The sequence below is a fragment of the Danio rerio genome, chromosome 14 (assembly GCF_049306965.1).
Source record: "Danio rerio strain Tuebingen ecotype United States chromosome 14, GRCz12tu, whole genome shotgun sequence".
NCBI classification, from domain to species: domain Eukaryota; kingdom Metazoa; phylum Chordata; class Actinopteri; order Cypriniformes; family Danionidae; genus Danio; species Danio rerio.
In genome coordinates, this window is record NC_133189.1 from 44,533,490 (window position 1) to 44,547,204 (window position 13,715).

General features: G+C 39.4%; 1 protein-coding gene across 41 annotated transcripts in view; it reads left to right on the forward strand.

Annotated features, from left to right (window-relative positions):
- The window catches only part of diaph2 (diaphanous-related formin 2), a 712,207-nt gene extending 701,694 nt beyond the window's left edge, over nucleotides 1-10,513 (forward strand). For 25 of the 41 annotated variants that reach the window (XM_073922125.1, XM_073922132.1, XM_073922135.1 and 22 more), the window contains one exon: nucleotides 6,131-10,513. In XM_073922125.1, the coding sequence (XP_073778226.1) occupies nucleotides 6,131-6,195 (65 nt within the window). In that variant the 3' untranslated portion in view covers nucleotides 6,196-10,513. Of the gene's footprint in view, nucleotides 1-884; nucleotides 907-6,130 lie in introns of all 41 variants that reach the window. The other 16 variants (XM_021481247.3, XM_073922122.1, XM_073922119.1 and 13 more) reach the window with 1 other exon arrangement.
- The last annotated feature ends 3,202 nt before the right edge of the window (nucleotides 10,514-13,715 follow it).

The window sequence follows — 13,715 nt, forward strand, 5'->3', positions numbered from 1 at the left end:
AGAAGATGAGAAGAGCAGATACAGTAGCTGTTACTGCTGCAGTCTGTTTTCTCTCTCTGCCTCACCTCCCTCTACGGCCCACAAGCGGTAAACATTGTGTGTTGACATATGGCCCTCCAAGATTTAATCGCCCTTTATTACATTTTGTCGGTGGGAAAAAAATGAAGCGATACAAGTTTGCACATTACCATCGGTGTGTGTGTTTGTGTGTGTGTGTGTTTGTGTGTTAGTGTGTGTGTGTGTGTGTGTTTTCTTAGAAGGTCTATCCAAAACAAGAGATGCATAACCAAAAAGTGTTTATTTGAAAATATTTGCCTCGGCGCATTTAATATTTATTGCATACATATTGAATATTTGAGCTGCATCAAACATGTAAATTATTCACTCTCATAATTACCTGTGTTTATTCACATAGTTACTACTCGGCTGTTGATTGAAGCTTGTTTGTTATTCATGGAGCAAACCTCGTGCCAAAGGACTCTCCTGATGATGTAACGTCATGTAATTACAGGCAGATGACAGTAATGCAAAATCCATTATGTGGTTTAATCTCTTTAGAAGAATGCACATGGGGCCGTCTGGGGCCTATCACTCAATCATATGGTGAAAGTGTTGGATACAGTGAATGTATGACCACTTTTCTGTCCTTTGTGAGTGTCTGTTTGCTTACTAGCTTTTTAGGACTATTTTTTAAACCCTGGGCTAATCCCATGATCCCGCTTTGCAATGTGTTTTGACGTTTTGGTCACATTTGACTCCCCCTTCCCATGTCAACCAATAACATCATTTAATTAAGTCCTGAAATGCAGATATTTCTCTGGTGTGAAACCAAATGTTCTTATTTTTTTCATCAATCCTTTTTTCTTTGTGCATCCAACCTAAAGATGCTGCCTCTGGGAAAAGCAGGTAAAAAAAAGCCATCAAATCCAAAAGCACTTGACAGATTTGTGATCAGTGGCACAGTTCTCCTGAAATTGTCTAGTGGTGTATTTTTATTGTGGAAGTGAATGCTCACTCTTTAGAGAATAGCTTCATTATGTGTGCCCCCAATAGAAAGTGCTGTTTGTTGGTGTGATTGTTTGTTGTAGATGGGATGCTTTAGACTGAAGCGCCTCATGTCAGAAACACAGCTTTTCAGCCCAAATTAAAAACAAAAAAAGCCTGTTTGTTGGTTGGTTATGCCCATTTGGTTGAAACATAGACTTTTTCTCCACCAATCTTCAATCTGTTGAGCTCAAGCAATTATTTCAAGTATTCCTCCCTAGACGTCGTTTTCCCCTGCCTTGCCAAATGTTCCAAGCATCCCCATGTTCCACTCTCAATCAAGCCATGACGCTTTCATCCATTTTCAATTTGGACCACAAACTTGAGGAAGTGCCGCCAGCCGTCCCTGATCCTGTCAAGACAAAATACTGTAGTCTGTGTGTCACCTTCCAATTTAACTACAAAATGGGCAACTTAGAAGCAATTGGCAGAACAATGGCAGTGTTTGGTGTAGAGATGTGTTTACCATCTCTTTTTGCTCTCAGTGTGGGTTCATCCTCTTTTCCTTCTTTCCTGCCTTCGGTATGTTTACTTGTATGATAATTACATTTGCAGAAAATTTTGATTATCATTTATTGTCAAAAACATTTATTTTGTCTGCAGCAGAGATGCTCAAACTAGGGCCCGCGGGCCAAAGTTGGCCCATGGTAACCTTTGATTTGGCCCGCCATCCCATCTGAGAGGGAGAATGATGGGTGTGGTTTAGAGATTGTCATTTAAAATTTAATTGAACCTTTTATTTGTTTGTTGTATTGTTAAAACTATAAAACACATAGTTATTTAGGGTGTTTCACACCTGCAGATCGATTGTTTTGTTCCGAAATAGGAATTAGAATTGTTACAATGTTGCTCTTTGTTCGTGGTGTGATTCGCTTTCACACGGCAACGTTTCTAAACAGACCAAAATAGCTAAAACAAGTCACATGCAAGTAAATTCTCCTTACATTGGTCAGAGACCACCTCATTCAGGCGTTCTTGGACCGATTGTTTTGGTGCGAATGTGAGCGATTGCTGGATTCACATATGCCAAATGAACCGTGCTAACTGGGAAAATGCGCCAGGTTCCGGAACAAAAGACTATGTGCGAAAGCATCTTTAATCAGATTTCATTTAAAATGTACATACTGTCACTGGACAGATAGAGGACTTGCCTTGAGCAAATCAAGGCAAAGGCAGATTCTGCTTGACTAGTGTATTCATTAAACTCCACTGTGTTAAAAATATGATTTTTAAATATTATGAAATAAATTAGGAAAATACTGATTGTCTCTTTAATGTAAAATAGTTTGGTAGTTTGGTATATTTATCGTGCACGACTATCAAAGATATTTGGTTTTTGGCCCTTCATATGAAAAAGTTTGCACATTTCTGGTCTAGAGGAAAATGTCTGATATGACTGTTTAACCTATTTATTTCCACTATATACACACATACGCACAGAAATTGTAAATAAAATCTGAAATAACTGCCTTTCCCTGACAAGTTCTAGAAGGTTCTTTGTTTTTAGCACTGCTGTCAATGTGCAGTGCCCATTCAGTTCAGAGAGAAAAAGACTGGAGGCCTTCGGGCGCTTGGCTTTTTGAAGTGCAAGTGGATGAAAGACTCTGCCATCATTTCAACTCATATTGTGGTTTCCATGCAGAGTTCAAAGTTCAGCATCTTCCACTTTCACCGATGCCAGAGGAAGTTGTTTCGCAGAGAAATGCGGATTTCCTCTCCACTTGTTCTCTCGGTTTTCATTGAACCGTTCCTCCCTCTACCTTAACCACATCCCTTCCATCTCTTTGTATTACCCTCTTGTTATTAGCATTGTCCCTCCCCTGTGGTGAGTATCCTTGTTAGGACAGATTTATACGTCTACTGAAGCTTGAATTAAAAGGCTCTAGGCAAACTCAAAAAGGGGATTTGTTAGCACAAAGCACTTGCTCTTATAATCACCAAACACTGAGCTTTCAGCTACACTGTTATTGGTAGTAATAACACATACTTGGCCACTGTGACTGTGTTCTATTTCACCTTTGTCTTGTTGCAAAAATCTCTTTGCCCAGACAAAGCCATAAAACAGCCTTTTCAAAATGATTTCTAGCTTGTTTTCTCATTGGCCCAGGCAACTGACCTTGGCAAACGAGCTAGACTTCAATTTAGTTTGAAGTATGAATCCGCCTTTACTGTGGTGCCCACTTGCTCCTAACTCATTACCTGACATGATGAATGGGGTCTGTTCCATTAAACTATGCCCAGCCCATGGTGGCATGGGCACCTGGCACTGAGTAATGGCAGTTGCACGGGCAGACCTGCCAGGGTAGGTACGAAAGGTGTGGCGGCTTAAGCATGGAGTTGGCCCTGGAATCTATGGGGGAAAGAGGAAGGTTGTCCACTCCACCTGCCACATGGCCTCCACCCAGACTCTCACTACACCATGTTTGAGTGTAGAGAGGGCCTTTGTGTGATCCTATAATGGCTGGTCTCGGTTGCCAAGTTCAGCTAGCACATTTAGTATGCCTCCATAATAATTCTATTGGCCTAGATTCAAAGAGAATCTGCTTAGTATTTTATAGTTTAAACAATTAAAGTATAGCTTACCCTCAAATTAAAACACTTGTAGCTCAGTACTCTAGGTTCATTTGGTCTGGATATAACATAAGTTTATATTATGTCTAACACACATCTAAGCATACTTTAGATATCTTGGTTAAACATGGTTAATTTTGTTCATTGAAAATCTAATAAGCATCTAAAAATAGTCCAAAACCAAACTAGTTATCAAATGCACAGGAACGAATGACTGAAGTCTGTCTAATCTTTGTATTCTGTGTACTGTAAATATAGTCTAGTTGTGGGCTTTTCTTAGATGTTAGCCTAGATGTCAATCTAGTAGATGTTAGAGCTATTAAATTTTCACAAACAGTACAGATTTATCCATTTAGACATAAATTAGACATCTTTAAAATACAAAAAATAATTAATAAATGCTTGCTGGTTAGTCTTGGTTCACTTAGTATTTGCATTTTCAAGACCAAGACTAAAGATACAAAACTAAAAAAAAAAGGAAAAACACAATGTACTGAACATACACGACAACACATAACACACTCATTGTGGGCTCTATTTTAACGATATTGGCGCAAAGTCCAAAGCGCAGGGCGCAAAAGCATAAAGGGCATGTAATGAGCTATAGGTGTGTTTTAAGAATAAGCCAATCAGAGTCTCATCTCCCATTGCCTTTAAGAGTCAGTTATGGCAGACTTTGAAGTGGAAAAACTGATTGCTTCACTAGAGAGAAAATAGAGCATCAGCGCAAGAATGAGAGATGAGCCTCCTCATTCTTTACTTTCACTTTGTATAGAGAAACATGTTGTAACCACAGACATCCATTCTATATAGCCTATATAGCCTATACATAATTAATTTTGTTTATTAAGCGCAAAGATTTGTTTCAAAACTATTTCTAAATTCATTTCTAATTTCCAGCAAACGAATAAATGAACAATAACAATGAGTTATTTCCAAATTGGTCTCAAACCTGACAGGTGGGCAAATCTAAGATTGTTTTTAATAAAACAAATATAAATATGCATATAATAAAAAATACTACTAATAATAACATTATACAAAAGCAAATTGTCATTGAAAAAAAGCCCCCCAAGATGAAGAAGGCATGGAGGCGGTGGTCTTTGTATTTATGTAGGCTAGAAAATAAGAATGTTTGTAATATTTTAATCCTTTAATTATTTTTTATTTGTAAAGATATTTGCGTAATGTTGTACATCCTGTGTGTATTAAGCAATGTTTAAGCGAGGCGCACAGCTAACGCGTTCTGCACTGGACTTTAAACCAGCTTTGCTCTGGTCTATTGTGCAGTCTATTATAGTTCCTCAAAATAGCAACGTGCCTGCAATGAGCCTTAAAACGCCTCCTTTTTTAGACCAGAACGCCATTGGGCGCACATATGACCGCAAATGCATTTGCTATTTAAACAGCGTGCTGCAAAATGTCAAAACGACTCTTGCGCTGAGCTAAATCTAGCAAACAACAATTGCCTTGTGCCGCTTTGTGCCGGGTGTATGATAGGGCCCTGTGTGTGCATACAGTACATGTGATGGTGTTATTATAAATTGAAAAAGAATGAAAAGCTTGTAAAATATGTAAAGTCAAATCCATGCCAGAAAATGGTCTGTAGCACAACAACATTTCAATCCGTTCGAAGGATATACGTTTTTGATGATTGTTTTGAATTGTGATGAACAACATTGTGGCTATGATGAAAAAAAAAAAGCCCTGTGTGCTTGAGCTATCATTTTTATGGTCACTTCTTGTCACATCATATCCGGTTTTTGGTTCATTTAGATGCCTCATATTTTAGCCGAACCACAGCAGAGATTATTTGGAAGCAGACCAAGACCCATCTTTTAAGGGGTTTCTGTCTGCTTTCTTAGTTTACACCAAGGCTCAGGTGGCAGTGTTCACATCCATTCAAATGAACAGCAGTAAAAGATTAATTACACCAGAGTTTGTTTTTAAATCAAGCCAATTAAATAAAGCTAATCCTGCTATGTGTGAATTTTAACCATCTTCTCTGCGATCCAAAAGGAGTACATACATCAAGCTATATTGTCTTCAGTCATATGAGCAAGGTTTAAACAACATAAGGGTGAATATAACTGTGCTAGAATGTTATTTTTAGATGGACTATCCCTTTAAATGCTCCCAGACCTCCAGTAGTCTTCAGATAAGCACATGCAGCTGTGTACGCACTGTTTTCCTACTTGTGTATGGGCGCGTTCCATTAAGTGTCTCTTCTCCAGGCTGTGTTGTTATAGGTGAAGGATCTCTCAAGCCCGAGACTAGATCGCAAGCTCAATGGAGTTACTATGACACCAGACAAGAAGCAGCCGACTCCAGACCTTCTTATGTAGCTCTCTCCTTAATCACTTTGCCTTTGTTATGATGTCTGATGTTGTTCCTCATCTTCTTTCAAACTATTTTCTGCGCCCCTGTTTCCTTCCCTGTTTTCTGTCTCTGATTTTTGCATTGTTTTTTCATGAATATTCCTCTAAGTGTCCTTACTTGTTCTCTTTTTGAACAGACAACCGTCGCACTGGTTTGGAAAGATCCCGTTCGCGCCACAATGCAAACCCTATGGTCCGATGATCGCTTGCCGGCTAAGGACGTTCGCCAAGTGCCAAAGACCCAAGAGTGGGGACAACACCGAGGAGGGCTGAACCGGGATGGAGACGGAGCCCTCTGCTTTCACATACATACACACACACATGCACACAAAACGCAGAAAAAACCTCAAGATGTGCATCACAGACACTTCATTGCAGGATCACATGACCCTTCTGAAGCCTTATATACTACATCGTGCAATGGGCCAGTTTAATTATGCGGCGTTTGTTTGGTATTTTCAGTTATGTCAGCTTTGTTTATTTCTCATGACGCTGACTTCCCTGATTTGGCTCACTATCTCCAAACAATCAATGATTGGCTGTGGTTTGATCTCTCGCTATTGGACGCACAAACATGCTCCTGTTGACAAAGGCCACCAGAAAGGACTGCGCGATTCTGTATGCATATCAGCAGAGGGACTTTATTTGAAGAAAACCATGACTTGACTGAAACTGCCTACCCCTTTTGCTTTCTGACAGATTTAGATTTCCGATCCTTAATTCCCCCCCTCAGCTGTATAACCTCTGATCACTGCCTCTCTTCATATATTACAAATCCTATGTATGTAGCGACATGAAAAAGCTGCTGATATTAGCTTCAGTGTGTACACATTTGTGCTGTGTAAGACCTGCCAGTGCCACAAGGTACCTTAGGTGGATGAAAGATATTGCTCTTTATCTACGGTAAACACTTCAAACATTCGCAGATGTTTCTCTAGCAGAGTCAAAGGTTTTATTAAGTGAATCTGCAGGTATGCGAATCAAAGAGATGCCATTCATTTCAGTTTTCAAATATGTCACGGCTTTTCTTCGTGATTTCCTTCCAAGTCACTGTGCTTTTAGCTTTTAGCCCTCTTGTAGAAGAGCATTTTAGTGAACTGTAGCTTAGGGGTTTTTATGCGGGGTTTTCTTCAAAATCCAATGGTCAACTTTAAGAGCTCTCTCTTTCTGACCGAATGCATTTGCTTCGCCATCCGTGCTTTCACAAAGAGGAGTATTTATCAGATTCAGTACTCAAAGTTCACGTTTCACAGTTTGCAGAATATGAATTTATTCTCAGTTTGCCAGATTTAGCCTGAAGCTTTTGATATGTGAACATTAACCAGATTCCAGTCATACAGTAGTAGAAAGTGACACAACGTTCACAACATGGTGGCTGTCTTCATGTGAAAACCATTAGTGAAATTTTCCCCGCCACCTCCCTTCTCTTATGCTTGTTGAGGAGTCATTTTTCGTAATGTCTTCGACCCCCCATGTCCATAACACTGCAGGCAACAATATGAGTGACTGGAGTCATACTGGTACAAGCCACACGCAAATCCGCTGCTTTTCTTTATGTGAAGGCAATGAGTTAAATTTGCACATCCAGTGCAAGTAAATGCAGTACAACCATGGTGTGGTGTTAAACAAGCCAGTCTTTCTTCTCGCACTGTGTTTGTCATACTCTCCCTCAAGAGGGAGAGGAAAGGTCGAGATGCAGCGAATCGCAATCCATTGATTTGCTTTTCTAATTAAAACTGCCCTTTGAATGGTTTCCAGAAGCTGCACTCGGCTCTCATGACTCTCACTACTGGTTATTTTAAACTTAAGTTAATGGTAATTACAGCATCTGCACACTGTCAGTGCAGACATCTTCCACATGCATTGTTATTTCCCAGTCAAACTCCGTTTAGATACATTTATCTGGTGGATTCATCAAATAATTCCCAAGCTTTCTGTCTTATAGTCAGAAACGATAGTCTTTTGATACATGTGCCAAACATTCATGATACACAAAAGAAAGCTAGCATACTGAGATTAAGGAAGATGATTTAGTCGAATGTTATCACTCGATTGAATGGCTGTTATCAGTGGTTATCAGCTTATAGATATGGACCAGTAGGGGGCTTCTGTGCCTACTATTAGAATTAATACAAATAATTCTCGTGGTTAATCAGCTATACTAATGGAGAAGACTCAAGATCCAGACCTGTTTTTACATTACTGTGGCGGTTGAGATTAGGGTTGAGGTAGAGGTAGACGTTAATATAATACAATTAATGGGAAATTTAATAAATCATTCATTCATTCATTTTCTACCTATTTTCTGGGGCTGGGTCGCAGGGGCAGCAGTCTTAGGAAAGAGCCCTAGACTTCCCTCTCCCCAGACACTTCCTCCAGCTATTCCAAGGGGATCCCGAGGTGTTCTCAGGCCAGCCGAGGGACATATTCCCTCCAGCATGTCCTGGGTTTTCCCCAAGGCCTGCTCCCAGTGGGACATGCCTGGAACACACCGCCTTAGATAGGCATGCAAGAGGCATCCGCAACAGATGCCTGAGCCACCTCAGCTGACTTCTCTCGATGTGGAGGAGCAGTGGCTCTACTCCCAGCTGCTCCCAGGTTTCAATGCTCCTCACCCTATCCATAAAGGTACGCCTTGCCACCCTGCAAAGAAAAGTCATATCGGCCGCTTTTATCTGAGATCTTGTCCTCTCAGTTATGACCATAGGTGAGAGTAGTAACCTAGACTGACCGGTAAATTGAAAGCTTTGCTTTTCAGCTCAGCTCCTTCTTTACCACAACGGACCGATACATCGACTGAATTACTGCTGCCACTGCACCAATCCACCTGTCAATCTCACTTTCAATTCTTCCCTCAATCCTGAACAAAACCCCAAGATACTTGAACTCCTTCACCTGGAACTTTGCTTCCAACATGGAGATGGCAAACCACCTTTTTCCGGTGGAGCACCAAGGCCTTGGACTTGAAGGTGCTGATTCTCATCCCAGCCGCATCACACTTGGCAGCAAACTGCTCCAGTGCTTGATGAAGCCAACAAAACAATATAGTCTGCGAATAGCAGAGATGAAGTCCCGTTGTTTCCTGAACCGGACCCTCTCCTGCCCAAGGCTGCGCTTTGAAATTCTGTCCATAAAAATAAAGAGCAGAATTGGTGACAAGGGGCAGCCTTGCTGGAGTCCAACATGCAATGGAAACAAGTCTGACTTATTGTCGGCAATGCGAACCAAACTCCTACTCTGTTCATACAGGGACGAGATGGCCCTTAACAGAGCGCCTCTGACCCCATAGCCCCAGAGCACCCTCCACAAAATGCCACGAGAGACATGGTCTAATGCCTTCTCCAAGTCCACAAAACACATGTGGGCTGGTTGTGCATACTCCCATGAACCCTCGAAATTTAATAAATAATATAAATAATTCTCATTAACTTTCGCCCGCAACTGTATGTTATCTATAGCTGATTAACCATCTGAATGGATGATAACAGCCCACTGAGCCTATCAGTTGGAGCAGCAGGCACCTATTGGAACATATCTATCAGCTGTTAACCACAGATTACGCTCATTCGATAACATTTAAATCGGCTGATTTAGTTCAAATCACACTAATATTTTCTGAATGATGAAAACGAGTCACTACATTACACATGGAAACAGCAGTATCGCATCCATTCAGAGTTAAAAAACAGAGATAGGGCTTAGTGATGTCGTAATTTTTACAACTATAATGTCTCTTTAAAAAAAAGTGTAATTTATAGACTTTTTTCCTCTCTTTCCTAAGAAAACATCGTTTTATACCAGTGATCATCCCCTCCATCAGTGATGTTGGTGTTAATCTTGTGCATTACTATAGGCTAATATATATGTGTGATGTGTATTTGATAGAGAGTATATCCTAATGCAGGTTAGAGTCTGCAAGTGACTGACAGTGTAACATTTCCAGTCAAATCCAATACTTTAATTGGATGCTAGGCAGAGACCAGAAGTAGGCATAAAAAATGAAGTTACTAGTGCCAATTTGGGTCCTCTGCTGTCTCATTTATCCACATTTCTTTGATATCCTCAGTTTGGATTGTATGATGGTGCACTTTAACTTGTTAAATATAGACTGGAGGGATCTTTTAGTTTGCATATCATTGCCAAAACAGACTGCTCGCATGTGCGGTAACTATTTCTGACAAGCGATTCAATCTCCATTCTCTGAAGTCTCCCCCAGTTCGCTCTCATTCCCGCTCATTGTAATTGGCACTTGGAACAAGATCAAAGTTTAATGGGTAAGAACAACAGCAACTGTCTCAGGACATCCTTTTATTTTTTAGGTAAGATTCCATAGACATGCCTTCCTTTTTTTTCTCCCAGACATTGTGTTTTATTGTCTTATTATAAGCGATTTATATTTGTAACATCTTTAAGTTTATTTTTATCTGTGACTTTAAAAAAATGAGGTGAAAATGGTTATGCACACTGTACCCGAGTATGTAACAAAACATCATACTAAATAATAACCACTTTCTCAAAAACAGATGTCTCCTTTTTGTCTGTGTTACTTACAGTACATGATGAGTTCCTGAATTATGCCTTTTCTTTATGCAGACTCATGCTGTGCCCTAAAAAGCTCATCGATGGAAATCTGAAGGGTTTCTTCTCCAGACATTTGGTCAGTCAGCTGATTTCTATAGCTTCAGAGATGAGAGTAGGCAGTTGAGGAGAACCGTAAGTCGGTAAATTTACACTTCTCACAGCGGAATAGGAAAGCTGCAGGTATTCTTTGTTCCACGTTTGTTATACGGCTGCTTTAAATCGAAGATTAACATGAAAGTGAAATACAGCGTGCCTACTATTTAATTCTGCCACCACGTTTTTTGTTTTAAAAATGGTTTGAAAGATACGATTAACATCATATATATTCTACACAGAATGTCAGAGTGTGGGCTGCTCAAACATTATTCATAGACATAAAAATGACAGAGTTACTAGATGAACATTTTAGTCTATTAACTATTGTGTCGGAATCTGAAAAGCGTAGCCACTGTCATGTCGAGTTTGACATTTCATCAATAATTGATTCTGCTCAAAACTTGCTCATTGTTCTAAATGGATCCACCCACAGGGAAACTCACTGGTCCAAAACAATGTCTAAGTGGATACTGTATATTGAATATGGTCAGACTGACTGTGATCACACTGTGCACCATATTCACTTTCAGAAAGGACAGAGGACTAGCAGTCCACTAAACAAAGAGACATTATTCCTGTGACTATTGTCAGCTGTTAAACTGATTTTTTTTTCATCTAATAGTCGTATTCTTTCTACATATAATGATAAAGTGGTCTAATTAAAATGTAAAAAGCAACACTGATTACCTCTTGGCTAACTGCTAAGTGGCCTGAAGGTATATTTTTCAGATGAATCATCTGTTGAACTGCATCCCAGTTATCACAAATACTGCAGAAGACCTATTGGACCCACATGCACCTAATATTCTCATAGAAATCAGTCAAGTTTGGTGAAGGACAAATCATGGTTTGGTGTTACATTCAGTATTGGGGCGTGCGAGACATCTGCAGAGTGAATGGCTACATCAACATCCTGAGGTATCAAGACATTTGTGCTGCCCCTTACATTACAAACCAAAGGAAAGGGCTAATTCTTCAGCAGGATAGCGCTCCTCATACTTATGCCTCACATCAAAGTTCCTGAAAGCAAAGAAGGTCAAGGTGCTCCAGGATTAGCAAGCACAGTCACCGGACTTAAACATTATTGAGCATGTCTAGGGTAAGATGGAGGAGGCGATGAAGATGAATCCAATGAATCTTGATGAACTCTGGAAGTCCTGCAAGAACACTTTCTTTGCCATTCCAGATGACTTTATGATTTAGTTATTTGAATCATTGCATAATTCATAGCAAATACAATAGTGTTTTTGAACCATACCATTTCAAAGTTTGTTATATTGTATGGATTCTTATATTCATAATTTAATGAATGCTCAATCATAGTATTACCTATTGTAAACTGATAAACTGTAATAAATACTGTAACTGTACGTTCACACCGAAAGCGTCGAGAGCATCAAAGTAGCCGGAAGTTATTCATTTTCAATGAGAGTCAGCGGCGGGGAGTAGCACGGCGCGTCTTCGCTGGTGTGGGCGTCGAGGAGAGTTGAAATCAAGTCAACTTTATGAGCTATGATGCGGTTCGGCGGCAAGTAATCAGAATGTAGAAGTTCACCGCTTGAGAGAAGTCCAGAGAACACAATCCTTTGATCTTTGGTTCCGACCAGAGTTGTTCCCAGGGGTTTGATTGTTGCGGTCGCCGGATTTAGTCCAGTTATTTGCAATGTTTTGTTACAGGAACATAATTTAAAAAGTTACTGGTGAGTTACTGATGTGCATTAATGTTATAAGTTATATTTTTGTCTTTAAAAAAGAGGGAATGTCATGCGAAAGTACAAAACAGTACTGCTGCTTCAGGATATTTCAGACATAATGGACACATTGGATAATTAAGTGAAGCAAAGCCACACCACATGCAACTTGATCTCCCATTGTTAAATGAATTTGATAATAAGTATGCAACATTTTCACGCTAGAAGGTATATTTTTATGCAACTGATGTTTATGTAACTAATATGATAGGCTGCAATGGCCCCTTTAAATGCGAGATCAATGTAGCGAATTTTGATGCTCTCCCCGCCGGAGCTGACAATGTTGTCGCAAGGGGCGGCCAGAGCAACCTTTGACACTCTTGCTGCTTTGGTGTAAACGTGCAGTTAAGGAATCTTTAGTTTGCTGTTGTGGAAACTTTACAGTATTGGGTCATTTGTTTATACAGGATTACTATAGTTGTTGTATTACAACAGCAGCTATAAAAGTCCATATTGTGTTGAGGTGAACAATAGTAATTTTGCCTATAGGGTGACAAAATAAAGTCTAGAAATGGCCCTGGAAATAGTACTGTATTAACATTTTCCAATTCCACCAATACAAGTAGAGACAAGACTGCATAAAAGTTGGTGTAACCGCTGCAATGTAAAATATTTTGAAACAATTCACTACACTGTAAAATATTATATGACCAATTAGTCCTGACAGCATTAGTCTTCATAGTAATTGTAATTGTAATAGTAATAATAGTAATAGTAATTAATAGTAATTAGTATTTAGTATTTTTATTAGTACTATTACTTAATAGTAATAGTAATTAGTAATTGTAACTTATTAAACTAATTTAACCATGTTCTAACTTAATTTTATAAGTTACGCAAGCTGTTTTAAGTCAGTTTACATAGTTCAATGCACTCATAAGGTTAATTTGATTCAGCTTAAAAATAAGACAGCCAAGATTTTTTGACAGCGTAGTTCTCTATACTGTATATACACAAGAATGATCTCCAGTGGGTTTGTTCATGTTAACAAGTGACATTAGAAATAACAACCTGCTCTTATGTAATAATTGATTGATATTTCAGTGTGAAATGTACTCAAGACACGCACAGGAACAGGTTTTATTTGCCTTTTGTCATATGAGTAGCATTTATTCAGTTACGGAATTGATGGTTTTGCGAAGTAAAGCTACTGTCAGGAGCAGATAACAGCAGCGTGTGGTTTGTTTGAAGTGCTGTACTGTATTGTTTGCTCTCTGTCTTTCCTTCACTTCACAGGATGAGCATGTGTGCTATTTTGCCGCTTGAATCAGACTCAATTATGTTGGAAATGGTC